This window comes from Alexandromys fortis, unplaced genomic scaffold, assembly GCF_014885135.2.
Source record: "Alexandromys fortis isolate MF-2015 unplaced genomic scaffold, M_Fortis_MF-2015_v1.1 scaffold_18, whole genome shotgun sequence".
Taxonomy (NCBI): domain Eukaryota; kingdom Metazoa; phylum Chordata; class Mammalia; order Rodentia; family Cricetidae; genus Alexandromys; species Alexandromys fortis.
In genome coordinates, this window is record NW_026067897.1 from 18,314,932 (window position 1) to 18,338,429 (window position 23,498).

General features: G+C 42.6%; 1 protein-coding gene across 3 annotated transcripts in view; it reads right to left on the reverse strand.

Annotated features, from left to right (window-relative positions):
- Positions 1-23,498, reverse strand: part of Slc44a1 (solute carrier family 44 member 1) — a 149,839-nt gene that overhangs the window by 16,262 nt on the left and 110,079 nt on the right. The window contains exons 15-16 of one of the 3 annotated variants that reach the window (XM_050164800.1): positions 23,275-23,355; positions 18,667-21,002 (exon numbers count right to left, since the gene is read on the reverse strand). In XM_050164800.1, coding sequence (XP_050020757.1) covers positions 20,979-21,002; positions 23,275-23,355 — 105 coding nt within the window. In that variant the 3' untranslated portion in view covers positions 18,667-20,978. Of the gene's footprint in view, positions 1-18,666; positions 21,003-21,026; positions 23,356-23,498 lie in introns of those variants that run through there. The other 2 variants (XM_050164808.1, XM_050164791.1) reach the window with 2 other exon arrangements.

Genomic DNA, 23,498 nt, shown 5'->3' on the forward strand with positions numbered 1-23,498 from the left:
CGTTGTCCCTCCAGCAGTGGCAAAAAGGAAAACAGGAAGCACCTACGTACGTCAGGAAGGCAAAGTTTATATCTCATTAGTCAGATGGCCACCTCAAGCCTCAGGGAACCATGATCAGGTGCTGTCTGGGCACACTGGCATGACATCTGGGTTATACTCATGAAGCAGGGCACAACTGACAATTAGCAGTCACCGCCACAGCCAGACAGAAACGGATGCCTAGCGCACTCATTGACAGATGACACAGAAATCTGTCTTTGGAATCACTGAACTCTTTGGGCTGAGGTAACAGAAACTTGGCTTTCCCCTATCGTCCTATGAGACATCATTTCTCCTCTCTAACAGATGCCCTTCCCAGGCACTCTCTGGAAGCATTTCATTTGTTTATGTTCAGGTACAGGCTGACCTACAAAAAGTATTGCAGAGTCATCGCTCTCCCTCCTCCTGCGGTCCGCTGTGCTGTTAACAGAGCCTAAAAATCACCCACTGTCAGATCATACGAAGTGTGCCTTGAATGCAGATGCGTCATGGGAAAGCATAGGGAACACAGGGGACATCCGGCCAGAGTTTGACCCTGTGAAGGAGTTCTGCCATCTCCTTAATGAAACTGATCCCATTTGGAAGGTCCCTGGGGCATTACCAGCCTCATTAGCCCATCGTGAGCAGGCTTTACGGACCCACGGAAGCACAAGCATCGCCACCATTAAACTCCAGGCTGTAGGATTTAGCCCACTGCGCCTGTGCTTCTGTTATTGAATGAACTATGTAATCAGCATTTATACTGCCAAATCACCTTAAAATTAGGTTCTGTTTGGGATATTGGTGAGGGCTGTGTTCGGCCCGCAATGGAAATTCCCCAGATCACAGCTGGGTCCCATAGGCAGAGGTCAGCAGATCACAGCTGACATTGCGAGTCAGCACCCAGGTGCCTCCTTCCCTCCCGCTTCCTCTTGGGTGTCTTCTAGTGTCAAGGTTATTTCATTATCCAGGAGGGCTGTGAGGCTTCCAGCCACCACATCTGAACTCAAGCCACCCGGAAAGCAGAAGTCAGGCCAAGGGCAATGGCTCTTTAAAGGCAGTTCCTAGCAGCTACCCGTCATTGGCACTCACAGCCCATGAGAACTGAGTCACATGGTCACAATTTACCTGCAAAGCAGGCTGAGGAAAGCAGTCCTTGTTTGGAGCGACTGTTCTTCTAGAAATCAGGCAACTGTCACCCTCAAAGACGGAGGAAAAGGTACTAGGAGATAAAATGTAGACTTGGAAACTCCCATTCGTTATACACATCAGTACTATAAATATCAAACTCTCCAAAGCCAAGGCCAAGAATGAGTGCATACTTATTGCTCCTTCTCCTTGTTCACTCTTACTGTGCTCTGACTTAAGTACTTTCCACATTATGATGTAGCGAACACTCACAAAGCTTTTCGAAGACATTATCATCCTGTTACTTAGGCTAGAAAACAAAGCCCAGGGGCCAACGTCATAGGGGACACAGCCCCACTTGGAAGACATGAACTGCCTTTGGACAGTATGGGGGATAGAAACTTCTTGTCTTTTTCTGACCACTGTTCCTTTGGAATGTTTCACATACTTATCAAGAGCCTGCCTTCTCCCCCGGAGCTCCCTATGGTCCAGTCCTTCTGCTGACAACGTCTTTGCCCACATTTCTTCTCCAGTCATTTTTGGAGTCTTGTCCTTTATAATTAGGAAGAAAGCAGTCAGGCCCCAGAATGAGGCTTAAGCTGCAGAAGAATAGAAAATGTGTCCCTGCGTTGACAGCCTGGCCGTGGCCACGCAGAGCACTGTAGCAGGGGACAGGTTCCAAAGCTCTACAGCAAGAAGCAAGAAAGACAGGTCGAGGATGGAGACTGGAGAGGAGGGGCTGGAGGTGGGGAGGGGGATGGAGAAGAGGGATGACGAGGGGAGGATGGAGGGGTGAGGCTGCGGCTGGGACGTAAAATAAACAGACGGAGAAAAAAAAGGGAAGACTGGCCGAGTTCTGGATCCACCATTTGCCACAGGACAACATCCTTTACCTTCTGTGTTGCTCAGCTAAGATCTTGCATGTTTGTTTTTAAGACTCACATGTGAGTGTGCATGCATACGCCACACGTACATGCACCACACAATACAGAGCCTGGCATCTGACCGGCATACGTGGCCCTATTGCTTTGCCGATGGGCCACGGAACCTGAACCCATTATTGGAGTTCCAGCTATCGACAAAGGAGAAGGGAAAAATGGTGAGGGCAAAAGAAATCTTTTTTAAAGAAAATTATTATTATTTTTCACTTTTTGGAATGTAGCTGAATGAACACGTGCAATGGAAGAAATAACACTAATGCCAGTATTTTAGGGTTCTTCCCGCAGCAGAAAACCTAATGGTTTTGCTGTGCCCAAGAGTTTTAACTGTGAACTTGACCCAATCTGGGAATCACCAGGGAAGAAAGTTGAATGAGGAATTATTTAGAGCAGATTGGAATGGGAGCATGTCTGTGGGGGGCTGTCTGGACTATTAACTGACGTACAAACACTGACCTATCTCATTATGGGGCCCCCGCCCCTAGTCCTGAACAATGACAGAGGAGAAAGGCAACAAAAAGCAAGCAATGATGCGTTAGCTCTTTTTGCTCTTAACTGTAGACACAATGCGACCAGATGCTTGAGCTCCGACCTTGGCTTCTTCCCATTGATGGACTCTAAGTTCACTCTGTGAGCCAACCCAAACAAATGCTGCCTTCCCTAAGCTGCTCTTGTCAGGGTCCTTTACCACAGAAACAGGAATGAAGCCACAACATCCATCTACGGTGCATAGGGAGAAGGAAGCAGGCATTGGTGCTCGGTGCTCAGAAGCTCAGGAGGCTCCAGCCAGTCCTAGAGAGGAGACAGGGGAGCCTCCCGACAACGTGAAGAAACAACTAGGATTTCACATTGGTGACAAAAGGACACACTACATGTTTGCAATTATTACACGTTTACTCCTGTGCAGGACTAGAAGAAAAATGTTGGATGTGCACCCTAAAAATGTGCTGCAAACTTGACCCTCACAGCCACAGCGATAAGAGGGGGGACCACTAAGATCTCATTAGGCCACAGGGAGATTCACTGCATTACTGGGTTCATTTACTGGGGGAATGGGTTCCTTATAGAACAGAAGAGCTTGTGGCTGGACGGTGGTGGCTCACACCTTTAATTCCAGCATTTAGGAGGCAGAGGCAGTTGGATCTCTGACACTGAGGCCAGCCTGGTCTACAGAGCTAGTTCCAGGACAGTCAGGGCTTTACCAAGAAATCTTGTCTTGAAGAAAAAACAAGCTAACAAACAAACAAACCGAAAAAGGATGAGCTTATTCTTGCTATCTTGCCATCGACCTCCAGCCCCCAGATGATGTACCGTGAAGGCCATCACTGAATGCTGAACCCTGACGTTGGACCGCTCTACCTCTGGAACTGTAAGGAGCATCTCTCTGCTTCAGAAGTTTACCACATCTATTGGGGTAACACAAAGCGGACTAAGACAAAAAAAGGTAAACCTGTTCAAACTGATTTGGCACAAGGAAACAGGAAAAGGCATCCTTCATCTCTAGTGTTTCCATGAATTGTTTCAGAAAAAGACATCCTTCATCTCTAGTGTTTCCATGAATAGTTTACCTATTTTAATTCGATGGCAGGGCACTTACTTGCATATGGAAGGCCCTGAGTCCCATTCACAAGATAAAAAACAAACAGAACAACAACCAAGAGAAATAAGCAAAGGGTTTTAATGAGAGATTTCAAAGTTCTGAAAGGCAGAAACTCAAGCGTTCTTGATTTCTCAGTAAGAGCTACAACAAGGTGAGACTAAATACCAGTTTCTAGTGAAGGGAATTTACACCTTGAAGACTGACAGGGGATGCACAGAGGGGCGGGACATCTGGGGGTCAACAAATAAGGAAGAACTTGATGTGTGACAGGAGAGATCAAAGGGACAGGGGCCAGAACAAATCAGCTCTGGTTAGTCAAATTTAAGATGATCTGGACATAAAAATAAATGAGTTATGAAAAAATCCAAGATTTGATATTTATTCTTCATCACATTATGCAATTGTGTAACACTAATGTGTTTGTTGCACTTATATGTTGAGAGCAGGGGAAGGCCTTCCTTCCAGCAGGAAAACCAAGGAGTCACCGTGACATGTTTTCCTTTGAGAATTATATGAATAGATGCCGACGGTGGTGTGAAAGGAATATGGGTGTCACTGTTTCTGTCGGCTTCACACACACCTAGACGTAGCTGGGAAGAGGGATCGTCTCCAACGCTGCCATTTCAAAGTGTGCAGTTTGGATTCAATACATTTATATAGTTATGCAATCAGTGGTACTATCTCATCCCGGACTATTTTAATCACCCCATAGGAAACCCTACACCTATCATGCAGCAGCCCCCTAGTCCCTCCTTCGAAGACCATGGCAAGTGCTGACACCTTCTCACCTAATGAAATTGGCATATTTTGAACCTTTACTGCAGATGGGATCATGCTGTGTCCGGTTTCTTTAGTGTATCAATATGAATTCCTTTTTAGGTTTTACTTATTATTACCACGTGTATGTATAATGTGGGGGGAGCACATGCAGGCCACAGTGCTCCTGCAGAGGTCAGAGAGAGGACCAGTCCCAGGTGACCAGTCTTTCCTTTCCACCAGGACCAAATCCAGGGCATCGAGTTTGCATAGCAAGCTCTTTACCCTCTCGGTCTACTCATGGCCCCTACTCCCCTCTGTGGCTGGAGTTTTCACTGTGTGGAGGGTGGAGGTCCTTCATCCTGTCCTTTGTCAGCTGGAGGACAATGACTTGTTGCACGTTTTGGCTACTGTGAATGGTGTTGCCGTGAAGGCTTCTATACAGCTTTAAAAAAAAAAACATGTTTTCAATTACTTCAGGTACGTACCTAGGTATAATTGCTGGGTCATAAGTAACTCTGGGTTTAACTGACTGAGAACAGCCCTACCAGCAGTGTTGTGTGTGTGTGTGTGTGTGTGGCATGGGGGGTTCTCATTGCTCCTTGTCCTTGTCAGCATTTGTTAGCATCTAGGATATTATAGCCATCTAGTAGATATGACATTGAGTTGTATCTCATTGCTGTTTTTGATGGCAATGAAGTTCAGCATCTTTAATGGTCTTCATACCATTAAAATATCTTTGGAGAATTGTTTATTCAAGTCCTTTGCTCATCTTGAGTTGTCTTTTTGTTATAATTATAGTTCTTTATATATGTGATTTTTAGAATCTGGTCAGGTATATGATGAGCGAATACTTTTCTTCCATTTGGTGGGGTTGTGTTTCATACTTTGCTTTTGTGTGTTTGTATGTGTGTGTATAGTATATTACTTAATAGTGTAGGAGTGTGCACACAAGCACACGGGAGACTATATGGAGGTGATGGGTGTCTTTCTTCAATCACACTCCATAGTTTTACACACACACACACACACACACACACACTACTTTGAGACAAGGTCTCTCTTTGAACCTGCAGCTAATCAATTCAGGTAGGATGGCCAGCCAATGGGCTTCAGGCATCCATTTGTCTCTAATCCCCCAGAGCTGAAGTCATAGGCATATGCTACTATGCCTGGCTTTTTACATGGATTCTGGGGAATCTGAACTTGGGGAATCTGAACTTAGGTCTTCATGGTTATACAGCAGGTAATTCAGTAACTGAGCCAAAGATCAGTCCCTTTAATTGAATTCTGGTCACAAAATTTTCAATTTGGATGAAGTCCAATTAACCTATTTTCATTTGTTACTTTGTTTCTGGTTTCAGAGCCAAGAAACCAAGGTCAAACCAATGTCATGAGGATTAGCCTTATTTTTCTTCTAATAGTTCATTAGTCTTAGCTCTTAGATTGGGGTACACGCTCCACTTTGAGTTAATTTTTATATATCGCTTAAGGTAGGACGCCAACTTCATGGTTTTGCCTATGGCTAGCTAGTTGTAAAAGTGACAGTTATTGACGCCAGTGTCAATTCTTTCATCATCGGCTCTTACAGACACAGTTTTACCACACACTTTCCTTCAATCTCTGCTCCTTCGATCTCTAGCCTGTGTCAGTACCGCGGTGTCTTCTTTTAGCCTGTTAGTGGGTTTTGACATCAGAATGCGATGATTTTCAAAGCGTACTATTAGAATCAAAGACAGTTTAAACATTTTTGGTTTCTTTGTAGTTCCTAATGAATTTTTCAAACCCTCAACATTCATTTCTGCAAGAGTAAGGGGAAACTGACAGAAAATGTAGCTTGCCGTAGGTAGCAGCGCCATGTAAATTTTTCTAAGCGATGAGCACCGATATCTCATTTACTAGTATTTTCTCTCAGTGGTATTCTGTTTGTAGGCTTTCACTTAAATGCCTTACATCAACTTGGTTAAATTATGCTGCCACTGCTTTATGTCTTTCAAAGTTATTATAAATGAGACTCTTTTAATTTCCTTTTCAGATTGTTTACAGTTAGTGTGCAGAAAACAAGATGGCTTGTATGTGTACTGAGTCTGCATCTTTCAACGTTTAATTTATTTATCAATTTTAAGTTTTAAGTTGTGTATGAATCTTTTATGACTTGACATTGCATGATGCCACCCAATAAAAAGGTCCTAATCGTTCTTTTGAAGTCATGTTTGAACTCATTTTTCTTATCTACTTTTCCTGCAAAGAATCTTCAGTAGTACAATACTGAATAGAAGTGGCATTCCTTTGTCTTCTTCATCAGGAGTGACATTTTCCTCTTTCATCATTATCTATGATGCTATTTATCTGTTTTTTTTTTTTTTTTTTGCTGTCATAAGAATCCTGTAACAGGCTGTGGAGGTTCCCCTCTGTTCCCAGTCTGTTGAGGGGTTTCTTTTTCAGTCGTGGGAGGAGGGAGCTGCATTTGAATTTCCCAGTTGCCATTTTGTCACCTCTCCCCGGCATTAGCTTTTTTATGTAGAGATTCTAGCTTGCATTGTTCAGTTCTGTTTTCTGTTCATGATAGACAGCAGAGACTTTGAGTATGTTAGGTAATGACTGAATGAATGAAAAAAAATACCACTGAGGTTTATACAAATCCCTGTAAGACATGATTATTCTCATTTTACAAAAGAAGACACAGAACCTCAAAGTGATTTTCTAGTTCCGCTAGATTACACAGTTCATACAAGCGGCAGAAAGAAATTCAATCCCACATATATGACCCCGAAGTCTCTCTCTCTCTCCTTTATATTACACTGCTCTTTCAGGTGTCAGAAGATACCAGTTCTGTTGTATGTAACTGGTTTTGAAGTATATTCCTATCCACAACTACACCTGCCACCAAAATAACCCCACAGCACAGACTGATTCTATTTCCTCATGTAGGTACAGAAACTAAGGCAAGAAAGAGCAAATAGCTTGTAATTGGATTGGAATTGGAGATGAATCCAGATGCTTCTATTCCAGTATTTCTTCTTGTCTCTAACTAATGCAGACAGCTTACCAGGGGTCTTTCTCTTCCAATACATTATCACACAAAAACCAGGACCTGGAGATTCATACCTGACTCCCATCTTGGGCCCTCTTTGAACATCTAGTTCTGTTGATTTCACATCTCATTCATCTTAAACATATCCCCATACCCTCCTTCTGTTGCTGGGATCCAAGCTAGAGGCTTCATCTTTGCCCACTTGACATATTAAAAAAAAAAAAAAAAGGCTCCTCACTGGTTTTCCTAACCGGGAAGATCATTGTACTCTATACTCCTTACACAGAGATCCCTACACACCAATGCAAATGTCAAGCATCCCCCTGCTCACAGAGTCCTCGCTTTCTTCATCATAAAAAATCAAGTCTCTTGGAATGGCCCACAGGACCTCTGAGATCTTCCCTCTTTTGACTTCTCTAGTTTCATGTTCCCAGACATGCTATTTAGTATAGAATACTACCTCGTACACACACGCACACACAAATACACATACACATACTTTTTACTATAAAACCCCAGAATACTACCTCTTACAAACACACATGCCTTTTAGTATAAAACCCAAGAATATTACCTTATGTGTGTGCGCGCACACACACACACACACACACACACACACACACGCACGCTCTTTAATACAGAACCTGAAATACTACCTCTTATACACACACACAGGCACGCACAAGCACGTGCGCACGTCTCTGCTGAAAAACCTCACCCCAAAGATTCACTCTATCTCCACGTCTTTACCCCACCCACCTTCGTGTGGGTCTCCCTGCACTCCTGCGCTGTTAGAGCAACTGTCACACTCCACGCCAATCCTCTGCTTATCCCTTTGCTGTCTTAAACAGACTGAGTTTGTGAAAGGTAGAGACTAGGCAGCTCTTGTTTCTTCCTGCTTAAAAAAGCAAACAAAAAACTCACATGTGTGTGCATGCACTCATGAAGGTGTGCACATCTACATGCATGTATGTGAAAGATAAATATTGATGCTAAATAGCCGTCCTCTATTCCTCTCTATCATTTTTTTTTTTTAAGACAGGGTCTCTCATTGAACCTGGACGCTAGACTTGCTAAACAGCAAGCATCTTCTATCCAGCTGTCTTCACCCCAACCCTCAGCACTGAGTTTACTTACAGGCACATGCTGCCATAGTCTGTATTTACATGAGTTCTGGGAAGACAAACTCAGGTTTCATATAGCCAGTACTTTACCCACCAAACCATCTCTCTGGACAGGCTAATCCAGCATTGGCAGTAACATGAAGAATGCTTGTACCCTCTTCTACCACTGAATAAAATTCTACAAACATTAGTGTGTTCCTTTTCTTTTTATATTGCTAGGAAGCTCAATGTATTTAAGGTCTCAGAGTATTGTGATCATATTCGCTCCAGAGTTTGGGGTATTTGTTACTCCTGCCTGCTGCATTTTGTTTTTATTATTTTAATAATCTTTCTGAATGGATGCTTTCTTGGAAAAAGAATAAATATGTAAACATGTGTGCACTAAAAGTAAATTACTCCTGGTTAACAGAAACAACCAGGTAGTTAAGGAGACAAACAGGAGAGCAAAGCAGGGGCATCTGCATGCAGTCCCCTAAGTCAGGTGAGCTTGGGAACTCTCAGCTGAGGCCATAGATTCAAGAGGCTCATCCAGCAGGTAATGGAAAAACCCTTCCTAGCCTCAATAACTAGTTCAAAGACCCGCAGCTTCTCTCCAATTTGCTCATTTTGTATATTACAACAGAGCCTTGAGCAGAAGAGGCAGACATTTCCAACTTCCAATATCTAGTGAATTAGAACACGAGAGCGTGAATGAATTTCGTCATCTGTCACCAGCTCCCCGCAGAGAGAGGGGGCACTCATCACCCCGAGGGTAGGCCTCCACGTAAGAGACCCTGTCCCAAAAATATGGAGGGGTTTAGGAAGAATGTATGGCACTGACTTCTAGTTTACATGCACACACACATGTATGTATGCATGCATGCCTGTAAATGAGGGATTAGGAAAGCACACATCGAATCAGTCACCGTGCCTGCTGGGTTTCCCTGCTGTCCTCTTCTTGCCCCAAACCTCTCAGGACCTTGCATCAGCCTCTTTATAGCCTTGTCTGTTGCTCCATTTCCGTCTCCCTCCAGGCTCCATACGCCTAGGCCAGCCCTCTGCTTCGACCCTGTTACAGGCGCCCTACAATTCAGCTTAGGCTGGAGCACACAAGTGTACCCTATCTTCTCCACATTCACAGATCTCCAGGTTCATTGCTCTGGACATCTCCAGGAAGAACTTTTCTCCTTCTGTCTAGGCGATTGCTTTCTCCATTCCAGGTCACACTGGTGTAGTTTAATTGGCCCTACACCCTTCACCATCCGGGTACTTTCCATTCACCCTTCAAGACTTACGTAGTCTCTTGACGACCTCTTCTACCACTGAATAAAATTCTACAAATATTAGTGTGTTCCTTTTCTTTTCACATTGCTATGAAGCTCAGTGTATTTAATGTCTCAGAGTACTATGATCATATTCGCTTGATGCTTCCCACCACAATTCTCATTGTAACTCCATTGCTGCTCCATCCCCAACTGGGCTGATACCCCATACTTCTGCCTGGCCTCAGACATCCTCAGTGCACCTGGCACACTGGGTAGACATGCTCACAGAAGACATCTGGAATAAGCCATACAGTCATGTTTTACACAAATCTGATAGGAATCTCACCAGCTTGTCATTTGTATAATTTTTCTAGGCCTTCTCAATTTATCAAATCTACCTAACTAGGCTAGCGGTCTTCACTCATCCCTTGCCTAATCACCAAACAAATATATTTAGAGTCGACTAAGGTTTGTTATCAAACTACAGCCACTGGTCCTACATGTCATTTATTTAAAATCCTCTCCTTGTTTTAATTGGTGCATATGTTTAACGTCTATGAAATTCTTACCAGCACTAAGATTTGTTCAGGAACATTCTCTTCTAGTCCACTGGATTAGTTACTACCATTTTATTAGTTTCCCTGTCCTGTTGTTGTTGTTGTTGTTGTTTTTAATATAACGTGACTTTTTCATGTTAAAAAAAACCCACAGGAATATTCTTGGTACACAGACAAGCGAAGAAAACAAAAAGCAACCAGAGTGAAATACCTATAAGCTCCCAACACAGAGATCAATTACCATTCTAACAAAAAATAATTATCATTTTAATGCAATGACTTCCATTGAACAATCTTGCCAGATTACCTGACATTCTCTGGCCTTTCTGTAGAACAGCCTGGCTAACCATTACAGGATGCTCGGTGTTCCTGGAGAGGGCACCAGGCTCCGGCACCTTTGCCTGTTTTAGTGTTAGCCAGCTGTGGTTGGCAGAAGTCAGGTGTGTTTGCTGACGTATGTAATGCCGGGTGATGGATGCTCTATTGTATACCAATACAGGCATGACCAGAGCAATTGTATGAAAACTCGTACTTTGAAAAACTAAATGCCTGGAAAAGAGTCAAGAAAGGCAAACTACTGAAAATAATGTTCATGGATGTGAGATACGCAAACACGGGAAAGAAAACGTTTAAAATATTTGCGACCATAGTCGGTAAACTGCTGGCCCATTTTTAAAATTCAATATTTCATGTTTACTCTTTGGATGTGACACTATCCGCTAGTGTTAATTATTCAAAAATTAGTCAGTAGACAACCTTAAAGGAGTTTATGAATCATAAAATTAACAGACCTTTGTCAAAGATTAGCCAATAACCATGTGCCACATCTGCAATTTCATCACTTGAAAGGCTTGAGGCAGGAGGATCATAAGTTCAAGGCCAGTCTATATTACATAATGAGACCTTGTCTCAAAAACCAAAAACCCAAACATTAGCTATGAATATTTATATATCAAAATTTAAAAAGTCCCCGAACACCTTCCTATCTAAACAAGTTTAAATTAACCCATCAGCTGACGAGCAGTAACTCATCCCTTATACTTCTTAGTATACTTAGACTATTTATCAAGTAGAGCAATGCTGTAAACATTCTTTCCCCCTTGCATTTTTCTGACTGCACTATGAATGTTATCCTAATCTATTAACTATTATTATATCACATTTACAGCCCATTCTGCCCAGCTTTTCCTATTCACCTTCTGTGCAGCCGCAGCTTTTATTTAACATTTAAAATGTCTGTCCCTGCATTGCTTTTTGCTCTTTGTTGGAAATGTCTAAAAAAGAGAGAGATTTAAATGTAGTCTTATGCCCAGGCCAGGGTTTCTTAACTATCTTCCTTCCTTATTTTTCACTTGTTGCTCCTTGGCGGGTTAGGGGGAATTCTGGTTAAAATTATTTCGTTGAAAGCTGCACAAATCCTTTGGGTGAGGTGGGGAAAGTAACGGACCACATATCCTTAACATCATGTCTCCCAGTGTGAGTCACAGAAATTTCATCTTAAAGGCAATTTCTCTCAGCTGTGGCCGCTCCAGGCTGACAGACTTGGCCTAGGAGCTTGGTAAGATCTCAGGAACTTTAATATTTCTATTAAAAATTTGAGAAGGCCATGTGATGGCTTGATATAGCCAGTTCTTTTTCCAGGATCCTAAAGTCAACCTAGTAGACTCTGATCCTAAAGTCAACCTAGTAAAACTATGTTTCTTAGAATTTGGACAATAAATGAAGCATGCCATCAAATTCAAGGCCCCACTGCCATGTGTGACCTCTAAAATAACAACAAGGAGAGGGGCGATCTTGTGCGTGGATTACTACCACAGCTCCTGATGAATGACGGAGCCAAGCAGCCTCACGGGACATTGGCTTCCTTTGAACTGCTCAACCTCGGTGAGAGCTCAGAGCTGTCTATCTGCACAGCCCAGATTTCAGTCACTCCGTGTGCACGAAGCTGGGCTGCGTGAGCACAGTCAGTACATTTTGGTCAGTGACTGAATTTATGAAGACGGTCTCCTCCTCTAAGATCATTTTACCCAGGGATACTGCACCCATCAATGTTCGTATAAACACATTTGAAGATGGTTACACTACAGTGACATCAGCTAGTGATGCATTTTTTTTTTTTTTCAGAATCTATCCCTGCCATTAAGTCACACGTGTCAAAGAGCTTGGATTTCCTGTTTTCTGAAGTTTGGGGCTCTATTACAGGGTGTACTTTTCATGACCATAAAAGCATAGAGAAATGACTTTTGGGGACCATTCAGGAAATGAGACTTTTCATAAGCTCCTTAATCATGAGGATTATATAGGCGAGAGGAAGTAATTCTGTATCCGAATCATGCCACACGTCTAGACGGGTTAGTTCTTCAGCATCTCAAACACCTGTACTATTTGAAGACGCCTCACAAAAGCTGGTACCAGCTCCTTTGAGCATCCTGGAATACACCCCAGGGCTATCTAGGCATCACTCGGAAGCTAGGCCTCAGGAAAAATCCCAACTTGCAAAACAAGGAGAGATTTACAGGTGTGGGCCGCAGATCCTCCACTTAGGAAGCCTATCCCTTCCTCGTCCCTAGCTTCATTTCAAATGGTTAGTTTTGAACAAACTTGATATTTTACAAACTGTAAGGGGGCACAGCTTCACGTTAAATGATGACCTGCCCCCACTGCACATACCCACTAATTCACTACAAACAGAGGCTTTGGTCACCTGAGCCACTGCACCTGTGCAACGAATTCTTTCCCTGGGGAAGGTCACATACGGAAGCCTTTCTCTTCTACCTGGATTGGACTCAGTCGTAACTCTATCAGTTATACGGCCACATGGTCACTCGGATACCAACAATGAAGGCTGGTTAGGCGGTAGATGACTTTAGACTTTAGAAACACTTGGTATATTAATATTTCATAGTCCAAGCCCCTGGAACATCCTCAGATGAGGAGTTCTAGGAAGTCCTCGACTACTCTTACACCAGTCACCTGACCTGAAGTCGGGACTACTTCCTATCCACTGCCACCATGGGTGTGGGAAAGGGTTAGGACACAGTAGACAATGATACTCTTTCCTATAAAATTTTATTTATTACATAAAAAATTCTATACATTTGTTAGACTAAAATACAGTTTTCATTATAATTCTGGCAACTGAGTCCATACAGAGAAAACGGCACTAGACCAGCACTTTTTTTTTCTTCATTCATATTTCTGCACAAGTAAAACATTTCAAAGCTCCGTTTCATGTAAGCTCATTGAACTCTGAAGCCAGATGGAATGTTATCCAGCTCAGAGCTCCAGGCGGTTCATCTGCCTGCAAGAGCTGATTGCTCCAGAAAGTGAATTGCTTAATATACATAGTTCTTAAGTCCCGTGAGAGCATAACGCTCTGTGTGCAAAGTCTGCACTGTGTTAGTCATGATAGCCAAAGACACGAGGGCTACAAGTGCATCTGGGGGGCATGTTCAAGTACCTACATGTTTGTTTCCTCCCATGCATAGTGTGGTGACGCCATGGTAAGAACAAACCCAAAATAACATGAAGGGAAATGACCACAAACTGTAGAATCCATGGAAGGCTCAACTGTGTCCTTCTATTTCTAGTGGAAAGGGACAAGACGTGACACAGAAGCTCATTTCAACACTCTGAAAATAGAAACAAATGACAAATGACAAAAACGGAACGGAAATGCATTAGAATGTTCTGTTTCTGGTCTCATCACCCAGGACAATGGCTAGGCTTGACATGGGCCGGAAGACAGCCTGAGAGAATAATACCAGGTCCCCGTTGTATTGACAGGTCTTCTTCAAAGCTTGGTTGTCTCTAGTCTACAAGTGCTAGCCTAAACTCAAGTTCAGGAAGGCTGGCCCAGACAGGACAGACAGTTGGGCTGTTTGGTCGGCGAAAGACAGGCTTTGTCTTTGGTTGGTTTTTGGCAGCGCCTCTGTCATTTGTTAGATGCCTTCATGCTCTTCCCTGCCCGCCAGGTGTAGAGTTCTCCCCCTTGTCTCGTATCCTAACCACTTGAACTGACTACAAGATCTAGTAGAAGTGCATTTAGTGCTCCTAAATATTCTGAGACCGACACCTTGAAACGTCTTCCCACATACTTCAGAGCTCCGAAAGAGGATGGAAGGCAGCAGAGCAACACACACTGAGCTGACTATGTCCTTAGGATCATCTTGCAAATTAAAACTCAAGAAGTGCCGAGCAGAGTACTCGAACCCAGAGGCCAGGGAGAGTGTTAGTTTATAGTGCCTGGTCAAAACCTCCAGCCTCCATATTTCTATGTAATATATTTCCAATACAATGTACGGGGCCAGGGGACCCTGTCCTGACAACCCCATGGTTAAACAAGGAGGGTCTCCACAGCTTTTAGAGGCTGATAAGAGTAGTCCACCGGACCCCTTCTCTCTATACATATTCTCCAAATCTTTCCACGGCTTACTTTCTTATACATTTAAAATCCATTTCTCCAGCAACAACTAGCACAAATGACATTCCTAACCAGCAGGATGCGTAGGTAAAGTCAAAGACAAAAGCCAGGAAGTTCCCTTTAAGTCATGTATTTCTTTTCCATGGCAATCAATCAAGTTACTCAATGTTTCCCTCCTATTCTACCCATTTACAGCAGGGGGCTCTCCATTTACAGGTGTGGAAGGTTCATGCTAGCCTTAAGGGTTCAAGGTAGAGTTGACTTCTGGTATTTCTTCACTGGCCTGCCAGCTGGATTGCTACTGCTTTGTTGAGCCAGACAATAGAGATAGTGGTTTAACATCTGACACTATGAACTGGGACGCACCGGGGTTGAACCTTTAATAAACTTGTACCCGCCTTTTCAAGGGCCTAGAGAGTCTTCCTGGAGAGCTGCTACATACCTAAGGGTGAGCTGTGGCAGCAATGGACTCTTCAGGCCTCCTCAAGCAGGAAGGAAGGAGTGGACACAGAAAATGGAGGCAGGACCCACCATCAGAGTGGTCTAACCCTGCTCTCTACTGCATGGGGAAACCTAAGGACAGCCAACATCTGGTGCATGTGTGCATGCATGCGTGTATATGCGCATGCGTGTGCTGGGTGGAGGGGTTGGTGTTGAACTTTGAACTTCTACTCCCAGCACCAGCAACTTCAACTAGTCATTCAACTTTTTTTTTTTTTTTTTAAATCAAGTACCCACTCTCCTTCAGTTAACTCATTATTATTGTCTTCATCTGTTTTCCTTCGTGCTGACAGATGTATTTTAAAGACGGGTCTATACTGGTCACAGTACGCCACAGAATGCCGTATCGGAGTACATGAAAATAGCTGTGCTATGTGTAGATGTGTGTAGATGTCTAAGGACAAGGGTTCTCTTTTCATCTGTGTTAGGGTGCACCCGACTCCACTTGAAATAATTCCCCCAGGACACATTCCACCTCACACTTCCAAGGTAGAGCGAGATCACAGTGGTGTAATGACCCAGCGTCACCCATTCAGACCAGTGTGGTTTCTATGTGCAACCTGGAAGTGGTCAGAGATTATTAGCATCATCCCCGTGGGCAGGTAGTAGGCGGTCTGAGCACGTGGAGGAGGAATGTTGGAGAAATGCAGGCAGAGAGGTACATTTGGGAGGCAGTTCACAGCTTCCACGAGTGCAAAGGGACCATATGGTCATTCAAACCGGATTCAGAATTTCAAATACTAAATTTGGATACCAGCAAATGAAGAGAAAAACATCTGGAACATGGATAAATGAATCAATGTTTTCTTAATCAACTGGATCTTGATTAAATTATGAATAAATGCCTGATTTTTTTTCTGAGCTTTCTGGTCTGGAAAAGAAATCACTTAGGGTGTAAACTGAGTATAAAAATTTAAGATCTGTGTAATATTTGGGTCCCTAACAATTTCTTATCTTTTGAACAAATTCACGTCCCCCTAAAAGTACCCAAACTTAAATCCGGTATTTTGTAATTGACAAAGGAAGCAATTGTTCATGCAAGAAAAAAAAATCAATCGTTGGTCTATTGTTAAGCATACAAAGAAATCAAAATGGGGAGGAAGAAAGAATAGTTCTACAGAAAAGGTTTTCCACAAATAGACACAAGTTAAAAAGTTCTGTATTGAGGCTTTATAGAAAGATATTTTCAAAGTTTTAAATTTCGAATTGAAATTATCTTCTTAAAATATGGAATAAAGATTTGGCTCAAATTTATAAAATTCCAATGGGAAAAGCGTGTTTTCTCAAACTTTTCACTATAGATAATATATTGAATTTTCATATTGTTCTCAAGCTTATTAACTTTAGACTTTTTTTTCTTGACATACTCCAAGATCCTGCTTTTTCAGAAACTAGGCCATATGCCACTAAATGAAGACAAGCTAATTCTGCAAGCAGCCACTGTATATGAACAATGCCTACTTTCCAAAAGGGTTAACACGAACTCCGTAATACGCACAGCTCCATGAATATGCATCGAAAGCAAAAGGCATTCTGAGCTATGAATGTAGAACACAAAGCTCTGCTTCGTGCATTTACTTCGGATCCCATAATTCTCTAATATATATTCACAGACCACATCTTAACTGTAGCAAGCCCTTCTATCTGTCAGACAGAATGCATGAAAGGAATACTGAGATTAACGGCATCAGGGGCATTGATAAACCTCCAGATTTCTGGCTGTGTGTTTGTCTTCCAAGTGGCCATCGGAAAGCAATATTGAGCTGACACTGATATTTTAGGGGAGAGGGGTGGTACTGGGCCTTGTGACAACTGATCTTGTCACTGAACTATACCCCCAGCACAGAACTTACTTATTAAAAGATGAAAGCTCATAGAACCTTTTGAAGGAAACTTCTCAGAAATTGCAGTAGAGCTATTGGAGACCCCAAGTCAAACGAGAAGCCAAAAATAGAATAAAATGTTCACATCACCCTAACCTATAGCTCTGGTTTTGGAGCTGATTTCCCAATGCTGCTCTGCTAGTACAGGGACCCCCTGAAGGAGCACTCAGGACAAAAGGCTGTGCACGGTATATCCGAGGCCCAGAGGGGGAGTGGGGTAGTGGCACCGTGTGGCAAGCAGGTACCTGGAGCATGAATCTCCTGCACTATTCAGAGGAGAGGTATTTATGAGTCACACTTAAAGCAGCCCAGGACCAGGATAAAGTAGTCTATGCCTGACCAGGGTGGAATCTTCAGAAGATGGCAGAAGGCAGACATGGTCCAAGGTATTGGGCAGAGGTTATATAATTAGAAGCTTAATGCCTTTCATTGAAAGAGGAAGAAAGAAAAGGAGAAAGGAAAAACTAAGAGTAAAAGGACAACTCTATCAAAGAAAACATACTTCAAGCATAATTTTTAAATACGCTCAATAAGTACCTCCATTAGGGAAGACTGAGAACCAAGCCAACTAAGCTACTTAAATGGCATGGAGTTAGAACTTTAACATCTGTAGGCGAGGATGAAAACTTTTAATCCTAAACATTAACCATTGCATTAAATGGTTTCAAGGAACAACCCGTGTTGAGCTCTGCTCATCCGTGCAGGGATTATACAATCTCAGCGCCCTGGCTAAGTGTTCATGGTTTATTATTATTGCACTAGTAAGCCTCTTGCTGAAGATGGGGCTCATGGGTTCACACGGAAATAAACTGAACCCTTCTCCTCCCACACTACAGTAATAGGACAACTTATTCTGGAGGCAGGAGTCCAGCAGGTCTAAATCACGCACCAGGCTCTTAAACATCTGGTGGCAGAGATCATTTGGCTCCGAGGACACCACTACCATCTTTAAAAGGAGACCCCTAGTCTAATTCCAGAGACAGGACTCCAAAGTGTGGTGCTGAGAAACCATCCCAGAAAAAGGAGGAAGTCACACTATAGAACAAAGTGGTTTATAAAGTTAGTCAGGTGACCAGATTTCACAGATAATTTTTGCTCTTGGTCTATTCTTCTCACTTGGGTGGAAGATGGAAGTGGTGAGCACACGGCAGTAAGGCAGCCCATAGCTAGGAGAATGACTTGCAGATGAATGGAGGAAGAGGCAGCAGGGATACCCAAGCGGAACACTTAAGTATTACTAAAAAGCCTCTGCTGGGCTTTCTAAGATCAGTCAGAGGATGGAGCTCAGGGCAGAGTGATATTCCATACATCAAATATCTCTCTGTGTGCATCCGCGTAATAGATATGCATATTTGCATATAACTATATGGCACACAAAATGTACTCGGGGAAAACAGCCTGGAAATTAATTGAACTCAAATGACATGGTTACACATAGATCATAGTTTCTAAACACAATGTTAGTAAAACAAAATTTATTTGTAAAACAGGACCTGTTATATAAAATGACACACAATCAAGTTATACAAAAATACAAATTTTCTTTCTGATTACAGTTCTAGTTGCAAATGATAATTAGAAAGCATTCCTGGTGGTTTCCAGTAGCTGGAATTGCGAGCACATGGAACAGGGGCAGCAAGAGTCCATGATGCAGGGACGTCCAAGTGAGCAGAACCTGATTCCCAAGTTCAAGTCCGTCATCACGTCACTTTGGAGGGACACCTCCTAAAATGGCTAGCTCCTGGAATGTCTTCTGCTGGGAGACCCATCTTCCAGGCTTCTGCCCATTCTAACTTTAGTTCTCAATGTGTCTGAATGTCCGAAATCTGGGCGGCTATGAGCCACACGGTACTCTGATTTTCCCCCCTCTCACCTACTAGGACAGTTGTTAGGTTACATAATTAAATTCCATTTCAAATGATATAAAAGACAGCGACACTATTTGGCAACACTAGATGTTAGATGTTAATTTCTGGCAAATTGTTATTTCGCAAGCGCTATGCTCTCAACACTGGTTTCCCGGATCCTGCTTAGAAATGAACTCTTAACTGTGTGTGTGTGTGGTTTGTTGTCATTTTAATCCAGACTCTTATTGCAAATACTCTGAAGATTCAGAAATATTCATGAGCTTTGAAAAGAAACCAAGGCATTTAGCAGAATTTAGCCTAGCTAGATTAAAGAACACCAGTACTTAAAAAAGAAAATACAATTTACCTTTTGCAGCAATTTAAAGGTCCAACCCTTTGAAAGGAAGCACATTAGCAAACAGCTGCTTAGTGAGCCCTCGGGACGTTGTGTGCAATTCCATAACACCAGTCTAATTCACTGTCTAGGTCTGGTAGGCAATGCTTTCTTTCAAAAGATTCTCCTTCCATGGAATGATAAATGCTGAGGCTTTTTTTTTTTTTTTTACAGAGCCTGTATTTAGTGCAATAAGTTTAAAAAATTTGCTCTGAAATATTTACTTTACATTAACAAAAATAGCTTTTTTAAAAAAATTGTAACAAAAAGGAGTTATCGCATAAACAGATCATGAATTATTCTTAGCAAATTACACTTTTTTTTCTTAAAGCATTCACCATTACAATAAGCAGAACAATGGAATATTAGCCATTCATATCTGGTAAGCTTTAGGAATGGAAAAAAAACCCAGCAAAACATAATACCCCAGATGTACCCCCAAACGTAAAGAACATTCACACTTGAGGATTAACACTAACCAGTTCTTCGGTTACACGTTGTAGAACTCTGGATACTCAACGGATGACCAAGGAGTGGAGCACCTGCCAGTGTGTTCAGATTTTATAGCGAGCATTTGAACAGATGGCCGTTTAACCCTAAGCTCCTGACCTGCCCCTGAAACGAAAGCAAAGCACTGGGATTCCCAATGCTTCCTGCTCCGTGTTTCTCTCTCTTTCATGCCTTCTAGAACTACCTAAGCTGAAAATCAATACACAGAAACGTAAAGGCTAAACTCGCTGGGTGCCCCAGCTTCCTTTAAAATCAGGCCCACAGATGTGTGGTGGATGCTACTAAAACGTCAGAAAGGAAAAAGACGAAATACAAGAAAAAAGTTTGCATAATAAAGATTATCTACCCCTTTCTTTCTCTGCTTTCCTACTTCCTTCTATAGAAGCGTTAGGGCAAACTACAAATACCTGAGGAGTTGGTTACTTTTGAATGTCAGCTAACAAAATGCATGAGCTATTATGAAATTTCCCAAAACGGGCCCACTCAGATGCTTCGGAAAGTAAAATGACATGGCTTGTTGGATTGGGGGACACAGACTGAGCGCACACGCCTAGCCTGACACGCTAGGACTTATGCATCAGTGAAATAAGATTCTGATTTTAACGTACACTGGGGCAATCACCCCTGCAAGAACTTACACAAGAATTTGGTACAGTAATTTTTACCTAGGTCAAGTAACTAAAGTTAAAATTTCCTCTAGTTATTAAAAATGTTAATCAGATATGAATCTAACATTTCCATTAAGACAATTACAATTGAAAACATTAAACGACGGAAGTTGCCTTGTAAAAGCCACCCGTATGAAAGGAGTACATGTTTGACAAAAATAAGCATAAAAAAGGTATTAAATCCCTGTTCCTTTTCTCTGATTTTGGCTGATTATGTGTGTGTGTGTATATACATATACATATATATACACACATACATATACATATATACACACACCCACACACACAAATACATAGTTATGTGTATATATTGTTTTGGAATGTCAATGGGGGTCCATAACCGCCGGCTATGTTCAAGCAGAACTTGCTCCCGAAGCCTAGAAGACAAAGTCATACAGAGTATAATCTTAGAAAATTACCATTGAAAGGAGATATGAATGATGCTATTAGCATACACACATGGTCACAACAACAAGAAGGCAAAATAAGTTGAGACTCCTCTCTTGAATCTAGGATGCTGGGATACTGCAGGCCATACTTCCTTCAGGGTCACCAGAGAGACACGCATAGCCTACTCCCCCACTACTGCCGCTCACTCCCCCAGAGAGCTTGGGTCTCCCCTCTGAAACCTTATCCTTGAATGGCAGCAGACAGCCAGATCTCCAAAGCATTACATTCAACAAACTCTTCTAAGAATTGGAGAGAGACCTCAAGAATCTTAAAATGTTTTTTACACTAGTGGGGCTCTCTTAAACAGTTCAAAAAGAAAAGTGGCAGCTTCTTATTTAGTGAACACAATCCCCTATTAAGTGGACAATCTGACAACCTCATTTTAAAAAAATATTTGTACAGGATAAAAAAAAATCTAAATGAAAACAGCTCATATGGAGGGAGACAGGCAGCAGTGGATGTTGCTATACATATTACATTACAAAACAGACATGATTCTCTCTCATGGAGAGCTTTCGCCAGAAGAGGACCCCAGCACATGAGAACACGTGGTTCACGTTCAGTGGTGAAGGTCTCAGGTGATTCCTTACAACACGAGGGCTGGGGGACAGCAGGCGTCAACTCTGGTCATTTTTACTGGGCATGAGAAGAAATGTTCAATGTCATGCTTAAGAAGAGCAGCTGGCCTCTGACATTCCCCACTGCTCTGGGGGTGGGGGGGTCTTCTCTACTTACAGTGAGAGACATTCTTGGAGGTCAAAGGCTGTAGTGCCCAACACACCAGAAGGACAATGCACACAAAAGATGTGTTTGGGGACTGAGCTTGTAGAAAAAGCTATGAACTGATGAACAACATAAAGTGAAGGCAAAACCCAAATGAAGATCTTAACATATTTCTTGGGGAGCCGGTCACAGCCAAAAACTGGAAATACTATTGAGAGAAGGCTGTGGGTTCTAACAGAAAGCTAAGAAACTTGGGCGATTCTCTTAGGGTTAGTGTCTATAAATTAGGGTTTCTGGTAGGGAAGGGATATTGTATTCTGGTCTACCACAAGTTACTTTCTACTTACTAAGAGTCATGTTGGAAATACATTCCAAGGCCATGGCCAAATTGGCTGGTCTTCAAATTCAAATATTTCCACCTTTCTTAAAATGTTTATTAATGAATATTGATTTAATGGAGGCTTCAACTTCCACAAAGGAGGGAGAGGCAAGCTAGGCTCTTTACAGGTTTTTTTTTATGTACGTATGCATGTATATGTATATACACACACACATACACACACGCCCCTTTAAAGTTTTAGGCTTAGATTCTTTATTTCCTAAACAATGAGGACATCCAGGCAGTAGAAGTGACATTCTTCATGTCACTGCTGGGTTGGCAGCATGGTTCTAGTTAGACCAGTATAGATTTGAGACATGTGCTATTACACTCCAGGAGAACATCTACAAGAGAAACAACTCGGGGGTACTAAGCTGATCGTCACTCTGCTCTGCCTAAGTATTAGTCATCTCTCTGTCTAAATCTATTATCATCTGTGGCTGATGGGAAAAACGGATTACTTTTACAGCTAAGGTGTGAGAAGAGCAGGCTGTCTTACCAAGATGGAATGTGGCTATCGATGGAAATCTCCTTGTTTGCAGGCGAAAGGAACTCAAAACCAAACCAAATAAACAAACAGACAGAAATAACAACAGCAAAGAAAGTACATTCTGAGCAACAGAAGAAAAAGTCCGCAAAGAGGCAAAGACGGCAATGTAAACAGAACTTATCGTTTTTTAAAAAAGGAGGAACATGAACTTCAGCGAGCTGAAAGGAACTTCCGGGGTCACCTTCCACAATGATGAAAACGAACTGCTGCTAGAAGCATGCCCCTCAATGCCCAGTGGGAAGACAACTATACACTGACAGCCAGAAAACAAAGGACCAGTTCTGACTGGAGCAAGCCATCACCCCTGGCCCTGAGCCTGGCAGGGGCGCTGTTCCTTTCAGCTCACTTTGACAGATGGTCGTCTCAGCTGGGACACGAGTTCTGCCATCCACGTGATGGGTAAGCAGACAAACAGAAAGAGCAGCATGTCCTGCGTGATACAGATGACAAACGCGTCTCCAGAGGACGTGCAGTCAGTGAGGACAGAGAGAGACAGGTAGTGAAAGTGGAACTCGTGGAGGGCGGCCACCTCCTCAGCGCCACCTACCATGGGCTTTAGCTCTCTGGCATCGGCGACGCCTCCCTTACCAGCTTCTTTCATTGCCTTCCTACTGGTTTCCACAAATTCCTGCAAGACATGGACCGCATGGCATTACTGGGGGATCTTTCCAGATTTCAGTCAGCAGGTGAATTTTAATGATGCAACCTTATGTGCTAAACAATACTTGAGTGAACAGGTAAATTACTGAATTTGTCAGGATGGATTGCAAT